We start from the raw sequence: 17,855 nt of genomic DNA, 5'->3' as shown, positions 1-17,855 counted from the left end.
TGTTATAAGTCCATGAATTCCTTATTTCGGAACGCTTTACTTGGACAATATTATGGATATCTTCTTCGAATACTACTAGTCGATATTTGTATAATATGGTTATTGGGGTAGTTCCGGGGTTCCATGTATTAACTTCCATACTGATCAGGCATGGAAATAATCTATGGGACACGCCAGTATACGCCAATCCTCATATGGTACTTTTATCAAACATAGTTTGGCATTCGTAGGTGATAGAAAAACAATGAGAAATAATAACATATGTTGTCGTACTCTATTGCGAAGAAAGAGTACTTTTAGATTTTTCGGAAGGATTCTTATGAATTTTCCATCCGTAGGTTTTTACATTATGCTAAATATATAGGGTTTTATGAAACGTTTGTAAAAAGCTTGCTATATTTATTGTTTATGAAGGATTTATTGGTATCTGATTCAAAATAAAACTTTTGGCATTTAAATTTATGATAAAGGTTAGGGAAAGTACTCCAGATTTCTAATGCCATTAAAACAATTTATTAGTTGCAAACCAACAACTGTTACTCTTTATCTAGATGGCCTTAATATATACTAACCATGGTATTTATAGACCATATAGGTTAATATAGTACTAACATTCTCAATGAACGTTATTTAATATATATATATATATATATATATATATATATATATATATATATATATATATTCATTATGTTTAGTCTAGGTCATGAAAGACCATAAACGGCATTTAAGGTTCGGCCGAATTCATCATTTTCTTGACAGGGGATCAAAACGTCACTTCTGTCTTTATTATATTGATGAATTTTTGGACAGCTCAAAAGTCTGCCACGAGGATATCAGAACAGAGTGATTTTTAATAGATACAACATCGATCTAAGATTTGTTGGAGCGTTTTCTTAGGTACAAATGACAAATTCCTATCTCATATCCAATGATTGAGATCCTAAACATGCGGAGTCAATAGTTCTCAACAAATATGATCTCTTATGGAATTATATGTGCCAGTAGTAACTATTTTCTTCATAACCGTTTGATAAGAAAGGTACCCGCTGTATCCTTATAATACTGCACCATCTTCTGGCCGTTCATTCCGAAGACTCATGCGTTTGTTCTTTTGGCTTCTTCGGGTTTCTTCTGATTCTTAGGGCAGTTGGTCTTGACATGCCCCCTCTCGTTACAACCGTAACAGGTTGCATCTTTTAGCTTTTCGCAATCCAGGGTTTTATGTTCCTGTGATTTGCAAATTCCACAAGGTAGGGGCTGAGATTCGAATCTGCATTTCCCGAGGTGGTATTTCCTACAGGTTTCGCACTTGGTCTTCTCAACCGACTGCTGACTGTCTCTTTTTAACCCGGAACTCTTCCTATCGGAGCGACGAGAATTCTCATCCTCCCTTTTTCTCTTTCCATTTTCAGAGGCCTTGGCAGCCATGCCTCTGACTATATCAAGTGTAAGAGATAGTGACAGGTCTGCCGCTGACCTGAACGTAGCAGGCCTTGAGGCCTTAACACTGGCCTTGATTTCTGGGGCTAAACCCCCAATGAAGCGAGCAATCCTCTTTGGTTCCGGTGTTACTAGGTAAGGAACCAGTCTGGACAGTGTATTGAAATTGGTGAGGTACGCTTGACAATCTAAATTTGTCATAACCAAGGATATAAAGCCAGCTTCAATTTTCTCAACTTCATGTTGAGGACAGTAATTCTCTTTGATAAGAGTAACGAACTGATCCCAAGTCATGTTGTACAAAGGGATTTTCCCGGTGGCTTGAATCAACGACCGCCACCAGGCTAAGGCCTCACCCTTAAATGATTGCGACACGAACTTGACCACATCCCTCTCAGCGCATCCGCTGATGTCCACAACCGTATCCATTTCATCTAACCATGTCATACAATCTACAGCTCCATTCTCCCCAGTGAAATCCCGGGGTTTACATGAAACAAAGTACTTGTAGGAGCAACCCTTATCATGGGGTCCTTGATTCAGTATGATCTGTTGAGACGGATCGCTGTGATTATTAGAAGGGTGACGCTCGTCATCTTCCTTCTTGGGTTCATCCTTCTTGGAAGGAGGCATCGAATGTGGTATAGATAGGGTCCTACTACGAGTCCCACTATACTCTTCGTACTGCCGCTCTAAGGCCTTCTTAACTGCGTCGTCTACCAACGCTTTTAGTTCAGCACCCGTTAAATTAATTCGGGCGTTATCATTGTTCTCCATTGGGTGGCTATTAATTTTATCTGAGCCAGCCATTTAATTGAACTGTTACATAAAACAAGGACAATAGTTTACTTGGGAGCTTATTATGTAATTGTCTTTTATGGCAATTCATTAACCATGGTAACGGAGACCATATTTGGTTAATTTATTAATCACATTTGTTTAGGATTTGTATTATAACTTAACCTAATTATAAAAACAATAACAGTTTTACTAGTGGCACGAAAGGCCTAGTCACATGGACGGTTTAATTTATGGGTCATGATTTCAGAGAATCAAGGTATTAAGGTTTGAATCGCATTCAGTACCTTCTCTTGACAGGGAGTTGTAGACTTCAACTGTCTTTTGTCTTTTAGGACAATAGGTATAGCCCGTGGGCATTTCCCTTCTGAGGGATGGTTATAATATGATCATCTTCTCAGATGCTATTAGTCGAGATCGTATGGATCCTACCGATTATTTTGCTTGGACCTGGTCCAACACTTTTAGACAGGAGGTCACAGACCACCACTGTCATTGTCTTATCGGACAACAAGTTTAGCCCGTAGGCACTTCATCACTATCGGATGTTTATAATGTGATCATCTTATAGGATGACACAAGCCGTGATTTCTAAATCACTAGGCCAGATAAGAAAATTGGAAGAATCCAATATAAGGATGACTGTTGTGATTTTCCCGAATCACATTTGTCAATAGTGTTAACACGTGCTTAGGTGTTAACAAGGATCTGAATCCCTTGAGTAGGTTTCACCATCTTGGCCGTGTAGGCTAGGTCTCACCTTTAAGATTCTTTTTAAACTGCATACTGGCAGGGAAAAGAGGGATGTTTATTTTATTCAGGATTTTTATCATAAATCCTAATTTAATATTATATAATTATGGCACAAGAGACCAAGTCACAGGGACAACTTTATATTATCAACCTTGATTTTGTAGAATTAAGGTATTTAGGCCTGAACGTGTTCTTGCCTTTTCTTGACAGGGAGTTGTAAGTTACGACTGTCTTTATTAAAATTTCTGGCCTGGAGGCCTATCAATTAACATCTCGTAAGATGTTAAGACATATAGTCATTGCACTGATGATACGTTCAGCGGTCACAGTAATGACATGACGACATGATCAGTGCCATTAATTTAATCAACTGTCGCTCAGTGATCATAATAATGACATGACGGCAGGATTAGCACTTAATTTAATCAACTGACGTTCAGTGGTCATAATAATGACATGACGACAGGATTTGCACTTAATTTGATCAACTGACGTTCAGTGGTCATAATAATGACATGACGGCAGGATTAGCACTTAATTTAATCAACTGTCGTTCATTGGTCATAATAATGACATGACGGCAGGATTAGCACTTAATTTGATCAACTGTCGTTCAGTGGTCATAATAATGACATGACGACAGGATTTGCACTTAATTTGATCAACTGACGTTCAGTGGTCATAATAATGACATGACGGCAGGATTAGCACTTAATTTAATCAACTGTCGTTCATTGGTCATAATAATGACATGGCGGCAGGATTAGCACTTAATTTGATCAACTGTCGTTCAGTGGTCATAATAATGACATGACGACAGGATTAGTATTTTAATTTAAATCAACTGTCATTCAGTGGTCATAATAATGACATGACGACAGGATTATCGTCTAGAGGGCTTTGAGCATAGCTCATCCCCTTAGGATGGGGAATTTCAAAAGATCACAATTGTTGATGTCGCAATCGGACAGTGTATTATAGCCCGTGGCACTTCCTCCTTAAGGGATGATTATTTTAATAAGGAAGGTTTGGAATAACCCAATCTAGGGATGACTTACGTGATTTTATCGAACCACGTTTGCCAGGAGTGTTAACATTTTACGGATGTTAACAAGGATTTGAATCTCCTGAATAGGTCCTACCATCTTGGCCTCGTCATATAGGCTAGGTTTACCCTTGAGATTTCTTTTTAAAAATGCCTGCTGGCAGGGAAGGAAGGATATTTATTTTATTTAGGATCTTATCATAAATCCTAATTTATAAGTTAATAATAGCACAATTGGCCTAGTCGCGTAGACAAGTTTAATTTATAAGCCATGATCGTCTGGGATCGAGGCATTTAGTAATAGCACAAAAGGCTTAGTCACAAGGACATATATAATTTATAAGCTATGATTTCAGAGAATCACAGCATGAAGGTATTCTGGCACAATAGGCCTAGTCACTAGGACATTTATACCTTATAAGCTAGGATTTCAGAGAATCAAAGCCTTGAGGTTTGAACCTGGTTCATTACCTTTTTCTGACAGGGAGTCATAGACTACCACTGCCCTTTTGTTTTATATGACAATTTGTATGGCCTGTAGGCTCTACACCACTAATGGATGCTTTAATAAGTTTGGCCCGTAGGCACTACATCACTAATGGAGGTTTTAATAAGTTTGGCCCATAGGCACTACATCACCAATGGATGTTTTAATAAGTTTGGCTCGTAGGCACTACATCACTAATGGATGTTTTAATAAGTTTGGCCCGTAGGCACTACACCACTAATGGATGTTTTAATAAGTGATCATCTTTATTGATGACTTAACCCATGATTTATGAATCATTTATTTGGGTTTTGAAATCCTTTAAAGGATTATTGTATAAGAATGACGTGTGCGATTTTAACGAATCACATCTGCCATGATTTGTTAACATGCTTACATAGGTTAACAGCGAATCTGAATCTTTTAATTAGGTCGTACCATCATGACCGGATCTTAAAAGACACCAGGCTAGGTTTCACCCCCTTAAGATTCTTTATTTAGGCAGATCAAATAAAAGGAATGATTTTGATTTATTTAATATTTCTTATTTAGAATGAAAGTCTAAACTTAATCATTCCATTATATAAAAGTGGAAGTATAAAGTTGCCCTAAGCGGGACTTGAAAGGAATAATGTTGTCCTCGCAGGGACTGAAAGATAATTATGTCCTTATAAGGACTAATAAGGAAACGATCTTCAGCAAGAGGAGTTTCTTCTTCATTCATTTCCTGAATGCTTTCTCCTTGGTTGCACGTTTCATCCTGGTCGCGGTACGAAGCTCAGCAGTTCAAGACTCCGGATGTGGAGACTTCCTATTACAGCTCCTTCGCTTGGCGACGTATAAAAATTTGGAAGCAAAATTTCCAGATCAGAATTTAGAATATTCCTATGTTAAGTCTAGACTCAAGTATGTGCAATTGTGTCATTGAGATTAAACACATAAGGATAGTGTTTAATTCACTCAATGTTGGCTCTGATACCAACCTGTCACACCCCGATTTCCATGTGTATCACCGGTGGCCCGGTGGGGATTACCGTGACGTAGTTGGAGACATCATAGTCAAACCACACAATATAATAATGCACAGCGGAAGCATAAAGATAATTATATTCAACTATTGTTCGTAATATCAAATGTATTACAAATAGTCGAAAGGTATCCACAGGGGATCAAATAATAATATCGAAAAGTATTGTTCAACAAACTTTGACATCTAAAGCTTGCAAGACTTGAATAATGATGCCTGGAGTAGCCAGCCTATTACGTATAGCACCTGCACTTAATCTTTTTGGAAAAATACGTCAGTTTACACTGGTAAATACACTCAACTGACTCATTTTGGAAAATGATTGAAAATTTATTTGAATGCACATGGCACAAAATATCTTTTGATTAAAATACCCAGAGGCAAGATTAATCTTTTTATAACTTAGGACAATCATAGTTATGATCTTGTATACAGTTTTACATGTTCGTTGTACGTTCAGGGCCCGATGTAGAAACCGAGTCATGATTAATAGACACATCACAAGTATAGGCCCACTGAGCGTGAGATACCATTTCCCTTATGCAACTGTCAGGTGTATGCCTACACCCCGTGCATAAGACGTGACCATTTTATAATACAATGATGTCAAGGATATCCGGGACATGGTCATTAACCCCTAAAGGCTTTTATTTCAAACAATACAGATCAAACCGGGTTACCTCAATAATTTAATCACAATCCGATTAAATATTCAATACCCTACCAAGCGGTATTATTATACCGTATCCCAAGCCCGTATAGGGAAAATAAGTTAAGATTATTTACCTGAGCTAGCTCCTGTCTTAAATAGCAAGAATAATAACTCAGCCGTATATTCTAATCAGTAGTCGCAAGTACTTTTACTGGGCTCCTAATCTGGAACGAAGGTTTTACCAACCTATTAGAATCCTAACGGGTCTTTATAATAGCCGTAGCTTAGACCGGTCAGTTTCAAAGGTATATATACGGTTTAATCGCGTGAAAGGCGAAAACCGGGAACAAGTGGTGATTTCGCCCAAACAAGTTCGAAGACTTGTTTTATATGGGTCTTACATTCACACTCTGGATTTTGGGGTCAAAACAATATGGTTTGACCCGCATCGGCTAATTCATGTAAACTAGTTACGTACGCCGAACCGTACGCGCAAAAGGCGCATCGGGTAACCGTAAGAGTCTTACGCTTGTTTCCTAAGTTAATATGCCTTAAAGAGGTTGTGGTATCAGTAGGATACCTTCCGTAATGCCCGTAACGAGTTTTTGTCCTTTATACGCCCCGTAGGGGTTTTTCGGTCATTTTAAAGATTCTTAAAGGGGTTTATGAGTTCTACAGGGAATCTGAGTTTCCCGACCAGTTTATAAAGTCTAAAATACTTTATTTATTATTTAAAATCAGTAGCAACTGGAATCGGGTCAAAAGACCTTATAGAACTCAAGTTACGGCCCAAAAGGGTATATTCGGTATTTACCGAACCGTAGCCATAACCATAGGTTATGAGCAGGGTAAAAATGATTAAAAATCTTTAAAAATCCCCAAATATTATTTTACAACAGTAGGTAAAAGTTTTGGGGACGAAATCTTGGTTTAGGTAGGCGTTATGCTAAATGCGCTATTTAATTACCAAAGTTCCGAAATTTGCGCCATTTGGCATAACTCCTATTCTGGACCTCGGATTGACATGAAATTTTAGGGACATGCTTAGAAATCAGTAACCAAGGTCATGATCCGTTCACATGTCTGAAAACCTCGTTTAAATTTATAAAGGGCGTTACGGTCAACTTTTAGGCGATTAGCGGAAATGCGTAAAAGATTCGGTCAAACAATGAACCGGTCACAGAGGGTTATACCATCATGTAACCTGGTCCTAAGAGAGTCCTAAGGCATATCTATACCTCACTAAAACGGGTCAGAACTGAAGTCAATGCAAAAGTCAAACTTTTGCGACATTCGGCTCCGAACCGGTTCAATATAGCAAATGGTCGATTCAAACGAGCGCAAACAAGTTTATATACTTAATATCATGTTTTATGAGTGTCTAAACAGGTTTCATAGCATATACATTACAGATTATGCAAGATTCGCCAAAACGACATTCTGTTGACTTTTTTAGGTGCACGTTTGACTCGACATTTGACATGGTTAGAGTGGTGATCAGGGGAAACCCTTTTAGGGGTTTATTACCCACATAAATACCAACTCATAACTACTTTTGATCCGCAATAAGACTGAGCCATTACGGATTTATTTTGAAGTCAAACCGTAGTTACGACGGTTTGGTTTCTAGTAGTTATCTAAGCATAAATCAAACTACAAAGGATCTAGACGACTTACAGAAGTTGGGTCTTGCTTAGAATATACAGAGAAATGCTTGAGAGCCTTTAGAATGACCAGAGGAGTGTGTTTTGAGTTGTGTGTTGGTTATGAACCAAACATGCCCTTTTATAGTAAGGTTTCACAACAAATTTTGACACACAAGTCCCCCAACTAACCCCAACCTTCCAACATGTGTCCCTAGTGTTTAGGAGTTGTTTAGGGGTCACTTTGAAGGTTTAAATGCAGGTCATGGCTTTTAGAAGGCTGAACAGCCAAGTTAAGCATGTTTCTGCATCTGGGCGCCTGACGCGGCCCGCATGGGGGAACCATGCACCTTGTACGCGGGTCGCCTGGTTTTTAAAATCATGCGCGTATCTTAGGGGGCTCGCGGCCCGCCTTCACTTACCCCAAATCTCAACGCGGGTCGCGAGAGGGTGGTTTTTCAAGGCTTTTAAATCTTTTGAAATGATTACGAGAATCTGGTAATTAATAACGAAATCTTTCGTAATCATTAACCTGACCTTTCGGGTTTTGAAGGGGTAACTTGAATATTTTATAATCATGACTAAATCTTGGTAATAATGATAAAATCTTTAGTAATCATCAACTTGACCTTTCGGGTTTTGAAGGGGTAACTTGAATCTTTTATAATCATGATCAGAATCTTTGTAATTAATAACCTGACCTTTCGGAACCGAAGGGGCAACTTTGCGATTTGGCCCTTGGTTATTTACAACTAAGGGCCTCGTGTTATTTATATGTATTATTCAGTCCCTTGGTTATTTTCAATATTATTAGAAAGGTTTTAACTTTTATTATTGACGCTTTTTACCCCTCGCATACGGATTTGATCATAACTTTCTCGTTTTAAAACGGAACTTCGCGAAATTTATATATTACATTCTAGTGAGCGTATTTTACTGTTACGAAGTCTCGGGTTCGTTAAATGGTCACTCAGAGGTATAATTAAACATGTTGACACGTTTAACCCCTATAGCTTGTAATCTCTCACTTTCTTTCGCGTTTCGTTTCCGTACGATCCATGATTTATCCGTTTGAAGGTACGAGCATCATTTAGGGATACTATAAAGTATATTACCCTTGATTGACATTTATAATCCTCGAATTTACATATATTCAAGGTTTGTCAATTTTAGTCCTTCAATGCCACGTGTAAACTTAGGACACGTGTCGGCACATTATTGGACGCAAAAATTTCGAGGTGTTACAACCTCTATGGTGCTCTTGCCACAGGCGCAGTGCCTGGAATGATATCTATCCGAAACTCCACTTGCCTATCCGGTGGCAAACCGGGTAGCTCTTCAGGGAATACTTCAGGGAAATCTGAGATAACAGGAATATCTTCAATTTTCGGTTTCGGCTCATCAATGCTTGTGCCATATAAATGACACATCCTTTCTGTAGACATCTGGATGCCTTGAGCATAGACGCTTGCTCCGGCAATCCATGCTGAGTATCACCTTGAATAGTGAGTGACTCACCAGTTGGAGTCTTCACTACTACTTGCTTTCTGTTGCATAGAATCTGGGCTTGGTTACTTGACAACCAATCCATGCCTATCACAATATCGAATCCTGCTAACTTAAAGGGAAGCAAAGATAACGGGAAGGAATGATTCCTAATGGATATAACACATCCATCTAAAACAGTCGAGGCGGTTTCTATGGTTCCATCGGCTAGTTCCACCTCATATTTCACACTTAAAGTTTTAACAGGAAGGTTTAACAGTTTACAAAACTTATCATCTACAAATGACTTACCAGCTCCTGAATCAAATAGGACTCTAGCATATACATCATTTACAAGAAAAGTACCTGTAATGACATTGTCATCCTGGACTGCTTCCTTTGCGTCCATTTTGAAGACTCTCGCATTCGTCTTCTTTCCTTCCTCGGCCTTTCTAGCATTCTTTGGGCAATTTGGCCGAATGTGCCCTTTTTCGTTGCAACCAAAACAGATTGCATCCTTCATTTTCTTGCAATCCACAGCTTTATGATCTGTGGACTTGCAGATTCCACATCGCCTTTCCTGAGACTGGGATTTCGTCTCCAAACGACATTTCCCAAAATGGTGTCTCTTGCAGGTCTTGCATCTGGGTCTCTCACCCGATTGATGATCTCCTTTCTTAGATCCCGGCCCTTTCCTATGGTCGCTGTTCCCTTTGTGCCGTTTCTCAGACCTTCGTGAGGTGTCATCCTCACGTTTTCTTTTGTTTTCCTCTGAGCTCTTCATAGCTCTCAGTCTGACCACATCTTGGGTGAGGGAGAGAGATAGATCAGCTACGGATCTAAATGTCGTAGGCCTTGAAGCCTTGACGCTTGCTTTGATCTCAGGTGCCAGACCCCCAATAAATCTAGCAATTCTACGCGGCTCTGGGGTCACCAGATAAGGCACTAACCGAGATAAAGTGTTGAACGTAGTAAGATACGCTTGACAGTCGAGGTTCTTCATAACTAAGGACACAAAGTCCGATTCAATTCTTTCAACCTCATGCTGCGGACAGAAATTCTCCTTGATCAGGGCCACAAACTGTTCCCACGACATACCGTACAGTGTGGTCTTACCGGCAGCTTGTAGGAGTGACTTCCACCATGCTAACGCATCTCCCTTGAACGACTGGGACACGTACTTCACGACGTCCCTATCAGCACATCCGCTGATATCAACCACTGTATCCATCTCATCCAGCCATGTCATACAATCTACAGCTCCTTTTTCCCCAGTGAAATCCCTGGGTTTGCATGATACAAAATATTTGTATGTACAGGACTTGCTGTTCGTGTCATGCTTCGGCTGTACTTCCTGTTTAGGAACACTGCTGTGATTGGAGGAGTGATTATCCTCTTCGGCCTTCTTTGGCTCACTTTTCTTTGAAGGTGGCTTACTATGAGCCTTTGAGTGAGTCTTAGACCTTGCACGTTGCACAGTTCGGGTTCTACTCTGAGTCCCGCTAGACTCTCCGAATTGCTTTTCCATGGCTGTGGCAACAGCGGTTGCAACTAATGTCTGCAATTCCGCACCAGTGACAAGAATCCTGGTATTATCTGGGTGTTCCCCAGAATGACTGTTGATCTCCTCCGATTTGTCCATGTAGCTTTAAGCTACATAAAAGGACAAGGTCTATTTAGAAACCTAACAGTATTATCGTTCTAGACGATTTATTAACCATGGTATTAATAACCATAAAGGTTAATTTAATTTAAATTTCATTCAGCACTCTAATAGCAACTATATTATGGAATGAAATATACATATTGGCATCATAAGCCTAGTCACTTCGGACAACTACTAAATTATAAATTTAGATTTTTATAGGATTATAAATTGTATAATTAAACAAATAATCCTTTATTAGACAGAGAGTTATAAACCACAACTGCCAATATATGACATAGTCATAACCCGTAGGTATCAAGTCATAAATAGACTTGTGTACAGATAAAATCTGTAGATAATTTATTAAAATAAATGGCTTGTGCGAATTTACAAATCACGCTTAGCTGGAGTGTTAACATGTTTACAGAGGTTAACAGAGATTTGAATCTTTTCAACCAGGTTTTACCATCTTGGCCAGGCCTATTAATGAGGCATTTAGGCTAGGTTTTACCTTACTAAGATCCTTATTAAATGGTAAATCAAAAATAATATTTGATATATATTTTCATCTATTTGAATATTAAATTCATGCATATAAAATAATGAAAATTTAAATTAACCATTTAATTCAAAGTACTAGTACATGTTTGCCCTAAACGGGACTTTTTAGTCAAATAACATACCCACGCAGGGGCTAAAGTAAATAACAAACAATAATCGAAACAAACCCACGCAGGGGTTATACTGAAATGACATACCCACGCAGGGGCAGAATATGAGAATTATACCCACGCAGGGGTAGAGTACAGAATAAATGTCCTCACAGGGACATGAGTAAACGAGCTACAAACAAAGGATTTCAATAATCCTTCTTACCCTTACCCTTTATCAAATCCACCATTTTCTTGAACATCCCGCGGTTATGGCGGCGATCTTCTCTCATCTCATGTCTCAGCTCACGCCGCACATCATTGATCCCTTGCAGGATCTCTTGGACCTGTGGCGGCGACATCATAGGCGCCGGCGGCGGTGGCTGGTACTGTGGTGGCTGTGGAGGCTGATACTGTTGTGGCTGTGGCTGCTGGTATCCCTGTGGTGGGAAACCAAAAGTCGATGGTCCCGTAGCCCAGGGACCTCCAAAAGTGTTCTCCTGCTGGAGAGAGTTGTAGCCCGAGGCTAGCCAATAAGGATCTCCCGTGAAATCATAACCCGTGGGAAACGTCGGCTCAAACGGGTTAAACTGCGCTGCATTAAATGCAGGAATGGGCTCTCCGAAGCTCTGCGGCGGTAGCGGAGGAATAGGTGCAGAAGTGACCTCCGAGACGGGATGCTGAGAATCTCCCATCTCTGACTCCTCATGGAGTGGTGAGTAGCGGCTGCTACTAGATCGTCGAGGGGTGCCGATATGGATCCCTCCCCGCGTAGACATACGCGCGTTCCTCCTTGGCCTCTGAGGCGGAGGTGGCAAAACTGGTGGTGGCGGTGGTGACGGAGTGACCACGTCTCGCCAGAAGGCCTCTGATGGGTCCTGCTGCGGGGGTTGCTGCTGAAGCTGCTGCTGCTGCGAGTGGTGCTGCGAGTGCACGGGTGAACCGTGGTAAGACTGGTGCACCGGGGAGTTGTGATGGCTGGGGGTGAAAGCCCAATCATACTGCTTGAACTTCTCCTCAAAGCTATCGGGACCATGGTAAGGTGATCCCCTGAAAGGCGACCCATCCGATATCTCTATGGGATGGTTGGGAGTGCCGGACGGTGGTAACGATGGGTCTGTCTCCTCGTCCACGTCCATGTCGTTGCCACCAGGAAAGTGGTCTTCCGGTCCAAGTGGGTTATGACCCACTGGCTCATCCAGGTATGCATCAGGGTTGAACAGGCCCTGATAGGTAGGTGCTGGGTAGTGGTGTGGTGACTGCTGCAGCGGTATGTAAGACTGCTACGAGTGATGGGGCTCGTTCTCCGAGTACGGCCCATAGGAGTGTGGGAAAGTCGGTGAGGTGCTCAACGAAGCCGAGTGCCTGGCTGGCTCAGCCATGGATCTCCAAAGATCGTGGGCTGCTGTGCTGTGTGACGCTGATGGGGCTCGCCTATGCGAAGGCCCTGCCTCGTGATCGTTGCGGGTGGTGAACTGTCCTCTCCCTTTACCTCCTCTCACACGTGGCGGCATAATTCCTGTCAAAATTAAACAAGTGGCACAACAAAATATATAAGACAAAGTTAAAAATAAAATAAATAAATTAAACGAAATGTTGAACATTTCCTAAGTTCTTTGTCTAGACTCGAAAATCGAGGAATGTGCAATTGTGTAACTGAGTTTAAACACAAAAGACTAGTGTTTAATTCACTCAGTGTTGGCTCTGATACCAACCTGTCACACCCCGATCTCCACGTGTCACCGGTGGGCCCGGTGTGGGGTACGTGACGTGGTTGGCGTCGTCATAGACAAACAACACAACATAACATTGCACAACGGAAGCAAAATAGATTCATTTCAACTTTAATTCAAATATAATAATAAATATCATATGTCGTTGAAACGGATCCACAGGCGGATCAATTAAAATAAGATAAATGGTTCAACAGATATATGTCGTCCGAGCTTGCGAGACTATCGTGGACGCTCTAGGAAACAGCCAGCCTATTTCGTGTAGTACCTGCACTTAACCTTTTAGGAAAATACGTCAGTTTACACTGGTAAATACAAATCGACTGACTCATTTTAAAAATGATTGAAAATTGATTTAAATGCACAAGGCATAAATATTTTTATTAACTTGGGATAATTATGCAATATAAACTTGTGAACGATTTACATGTACTCGTATCTCTGGTGGCCCGGGATCTACTGTCCGGGCTAAAGATTAAATAACACACCACATTAAAGAGTTATACACGCCGGGTGTACGCCTACACCCCGTGCTCTGGTCGTGGCCATCTCGTAAGATAATGCCAAGGATATCCGGGACACGGTCATTAACCCCCCAAAGCCTTAAGTAAGTCAAGACTGTTTAAATGGGTCGCACAAGCTATTCAAGACTGTACACCCATAAGGAGCAGGACTTGTGCGCCCGATCAAGCGGTATTTTAAACACCGTACCCCAAGCCCGTATAGGGAAAATAAGCCAAAATGTATTTACCTGAGTAAGTATAGTTCAAAATCGGTAAGTGTAGATAGCTTTTACTGGGCCTCCTAATCTGGAACAAAGGTTTATAACAACCTATTTGATTCCTAACGGGTCTTGTATTTAAGCTTAGCTTAGACCGGTTAGTTTTAAAGATGATACGGTACGAACGCACGATTAAGCGAAAGACCGGGTAGAATGTGATTTTGACCCGACAAGTTTAAATACTTGTATAATATGGGTATACTAAATACATTCTGGATTTTGAGATAAAAATGATAACGTTTGACCCGTTTCGGTCAATTTACGCAAACTAGTTACGTAAACCGAACCGGACGCGAAAAGGGCGTTACGGGTAGCCAAAAGAGTCAAATGCAAGTTTCCTGAGATAATATGCTTTAAGTATAGTATAATATCAGTAAGTTATGTTCTATTATGCCCCGAGTGGTTTTAAACTCAATTTATGCCTTAGAAGGGCATTTTGGTCATTTAAAAGTTTATATAAGAGTCATATTAGAAATCTGGGTTTCGGGTCTGGTTTATACAGTAAATATACTTAATATAACTTGTTAAAACAGTAGGGTATGACCCATATACCAAACTCATCATTTAAATCAAACTACGCACCGTAGGGGTATTTTAGTAAATTCACAAGGGCTAAAAATGCCAAAACTGGAAATCTGAGTTCATATACTTATACTTACTGTTATTATATGAAAATATACTAATTACATCAGAAAGCACAAGTCTTATATGTTAAAAATAAGTATAACGCTTACTATGCGTTAAAAACGCTAAAAATACGATTTTGGAGCCGTTCCGGGTTTTTACAGGAAAGCAGGGATTTTTATATTTCCAGAATGCTCAAAATAATCCATTTAACAACTAAAATCAGTAGCAACTGGTTTGGAGTCAAAATAATGTGTAAAACTCATTTTATGGCTTAAACGGTCAAAACCGACATAAACCGAAATAATAAGCGATTCTATGATCCGATCTGCCAAAGATCAAACAAAAATCACCAAAAATCCCAAAATACTATTTAACATCAGTAGGTATAAAGTTTTATATCAAAATGTGGCCCGAAACAGGTTATACGCGAAAAGGGCCGCTTATGTAAATTAAGAACATAGTTTTACGCTAATGGCCATAACTCATAATCTGGACCACCAACTGATCCGAAATTTTCGGTACAAGTTTATAAACTGATAATAAAGATTTCTACTCTTTCACTTTTCCAAAAATCACGTTTTATATCAAAAAGGGCAAAATAGTCAATTTTAAGCATAAATCGGAAACATGCAAATGAATCGGCTAAACATAGACTTATGACATAAAATTTCCAGAAAGTTTAACCAAAATGTAAATGGTCAAAAATGCTCTAAAATACAGATCTCACACATGCATGTACGGATCCGAACCGATAGTTTACGAAAAAGTCGTTTATTAAGACTTTCGGTTCCAATCCGGGTTTACACTAAAGATTGTCGAGTTGATCTTGGTAAAACATATTCTTACATGTATTATAAGTTGTTTATGATGATCAAACAGGTTGCATGTAATCTATATCATTATTCATGTCATTTTTCACAAAAATCGCTTCTGTTGACTTTTTAGAAATAGGTTTGACTCGACATTTAGCATGCATGTAGTGGGAATCAGAGAGTACCCTTTTGAGGGTTTGTTTCCCATAATATTACCAACATGTATCTGGTTTTAATTTGAAAAATGGCCGAGTGAAACTCGTTTAATCAGAAAGTCAAAGTATATGAACAAACAGTTTGACTTTTACTAATAATCGAAACAAGAACGAATTAAGGACTGAATTAGGAGCTTACAAAGGTCCTATTGATGTTTAGTGAACACTAGGGATCAGCCTTGACGTTCAGAAATGCTCCAGAAAGCTTGAGAGAGTTCTTGAATGTAGAGAGCTCCTTGTTCACAACTTCAAGTGCCAAGAACAATGATCAAAATCTGATTTAAGGAGTGAAATCAGATGTTTGAAGTAGGCTACTGTTGAACTAGGCATGCAAGGGCACGTATTGGAGCAGATGGGAGGTGGAATGAGCTGTTATCAACTCAAATTCGGACCCAAATCAGCCTGATTCGCGAATTCTGGTCGCTGGGCAAGCCTTACGGACCGTAAGGTCCTGGCTTGCGGTCCGTAAGGAACCTGGTCAGACCAGCAACTTTCCCTAATTGGCAGAAATGGCCCTTGACCTCCGTACGTGATGTTTCGATGCTTATCTTGACTCGTAAACCCCCAAACTTGGTTCCTAGAACCCTGGGACATTTACCAACGTGGTAATGTCCTCGGATAACTTTGCGCTCAACCAAAAAGCCATGAAATTCGACGTTGACGCTTTTAGTCCCTTAATTACGGTTTTGGCCATAACTTTCTCATACTTTGACGAAACTTCATGAAATTTTTACCACATATTCTAGTGAGTATATTTTAGCTTTATAAAGCTTCGAGTCTGCCAAAAGTTCACTCAGAGGTATAAATTAAACATGTTGACACTTTTAGCCCCTATAGTTTGAAATTCCTCACTTTTGTGCAATTTCCGCGTCGTATGATCCATGAACCATCCGTTAAAGGTTATAAACATTATGTAGGGTTATCATAGAGTCTATTCACCCATTGTTGACACTTTGGACCCTTACGTTCCATAGTTTTTCACTGTTTGTCACTTTTAGTCCCTCTAAAGTATATTGTTACATACCGGAACCTCATGACACGTGTCAATATAATATTGGACGAAATTTTTCGAGGTGTTACATATGTTTTCCCCCTTAATTTGTCACTGGGTTTGAGAAAACTTCTTACCTTGATCTTGTGAACTCCACACCTTTGTTCTGGTGTATCAGGAAGTCTTTTTCATATAGCTTGTTCCAGTCCTCAGAGAAAAATTTGAAAGAAACTTATCTAAAAATAATCTAGATGTGTGGTTTTTTTAAGTTTCTTTGTATCTGATCAAATTTTGTTAAAACCTTCCTTTTTCGGTTTTATCTGGTGAATATCAATCAAATTCTGATGTTTTAATGAAGTTTCTGATAAATTTTATCAGATCCTGATGATATATTATATCCTATTAGATTTCATTTGATTCTTATCAGATTTTCCTTGTTAGTTAAAAAAAAATTTATTATCTTTCTTATTTGTCCATTTTCTACTTATAAAGCAAAATTTAAAGCAAAACATGTAGCATTATATATAAACATATTTATACGGCATACCATCTACACATATAAGATCTATTCATGAAGGGTTTTAATCAATATCTATTCCATCTCCATATTCAATCTCAAGAAGTACTCATTGTTCGGTTACTAAACCAAAAATTTTATTTGTTGGTCTAAGTAACGCTATGCTTGCATTTTGTTGAAGAACCAGTTTTGCTCTTTGATAACCAGCAGGAATTCCACCAAAACCCAGTTGGCTTGTGATTATCTTCATCAGAAAACGAGGATACATCAAAAATGGCCTGCTCGACCACATGTTGCTTGCAAAGTCTCTCATTAAATAATAAGAGAAGTTGTAAGGAACTTTCAATGTGACAGCTTGGGAAATTTCTAACAACTTATTAGATGCTTCATGATGATTTATGGTCTTCCTCGAGAAGCATACACCCAGTTGAGTGATTAGAAACTGCCATGGTTTGATAAAGCCATTTTTGTTGATTGCTCTGGGATCATTTTCAGGATTGTATCCCATGTGTTCCAAAGTTTCTTCAATCTCATCTTCTGAGAACATC

General features: G+C 39.5%; 2 protein-coding genes across 2 annotated transcripts; both read right to left on the bottom strand.

Annotated features, from left to right (window-relative positions):
* Nucleotides 1-1,098: 1,098 nt before the first annotated feature.
* LOC110925419 lies at nt 1,099-10,975 on the bottom strand. Its single transcript, XM_022169375.1, has 4 exons — nt 10,651-10,975; nt 1,949-2,240; nt 1,622-1,849; nt 1,099-1,480 (listed from the first exon to the last, which is right to left on the bottom strand). The coding sequence occupies exons 1-4, from the start codon at nt 10,973-10,975 to the stop codon at nt 1,099-1,101; spliced, it is 1,227 nt and encodes a 408-aa protein (XP_022025067.1).
* Nucleotides 10,976-11,840: 865 nt separating this feature from the next.
* On the bottom strand, nt 11,841-12,326 carry LOC110925420 (extensin-like). The gene has a single exon (XM_022169376.1). It carries the CDS (start codon nt 12,324-12,326, stop codon nt 11,841-11,843), a length of 486 nt encoding a protein of 161 aa, XP_022025068.1.
* Between the last annotated feature and the right edge of the window lie 5,529 nt (nt 12,327-17,855).

The sequence above is a fragment of the Helianthus annuus genome, chromosome 17, assembly GCF_002127325.2.
Source record: "Helianthus annuus cultivar XRQ/B chromosome 17, HanXRQr2.0-SUNRISE, whole genome shotgun sequence".
Classification (NCBI taxonomy): domain Eukaryota; kingdom Viridiplantae; phylum Streptophyta; class Magnoliopsida; order Asterales; family Asteraceae; genus Helianthus; species Helianthus annuus.
This window is presented reverse-complemented; position numbering and strand designations above follow the sequence as displayed.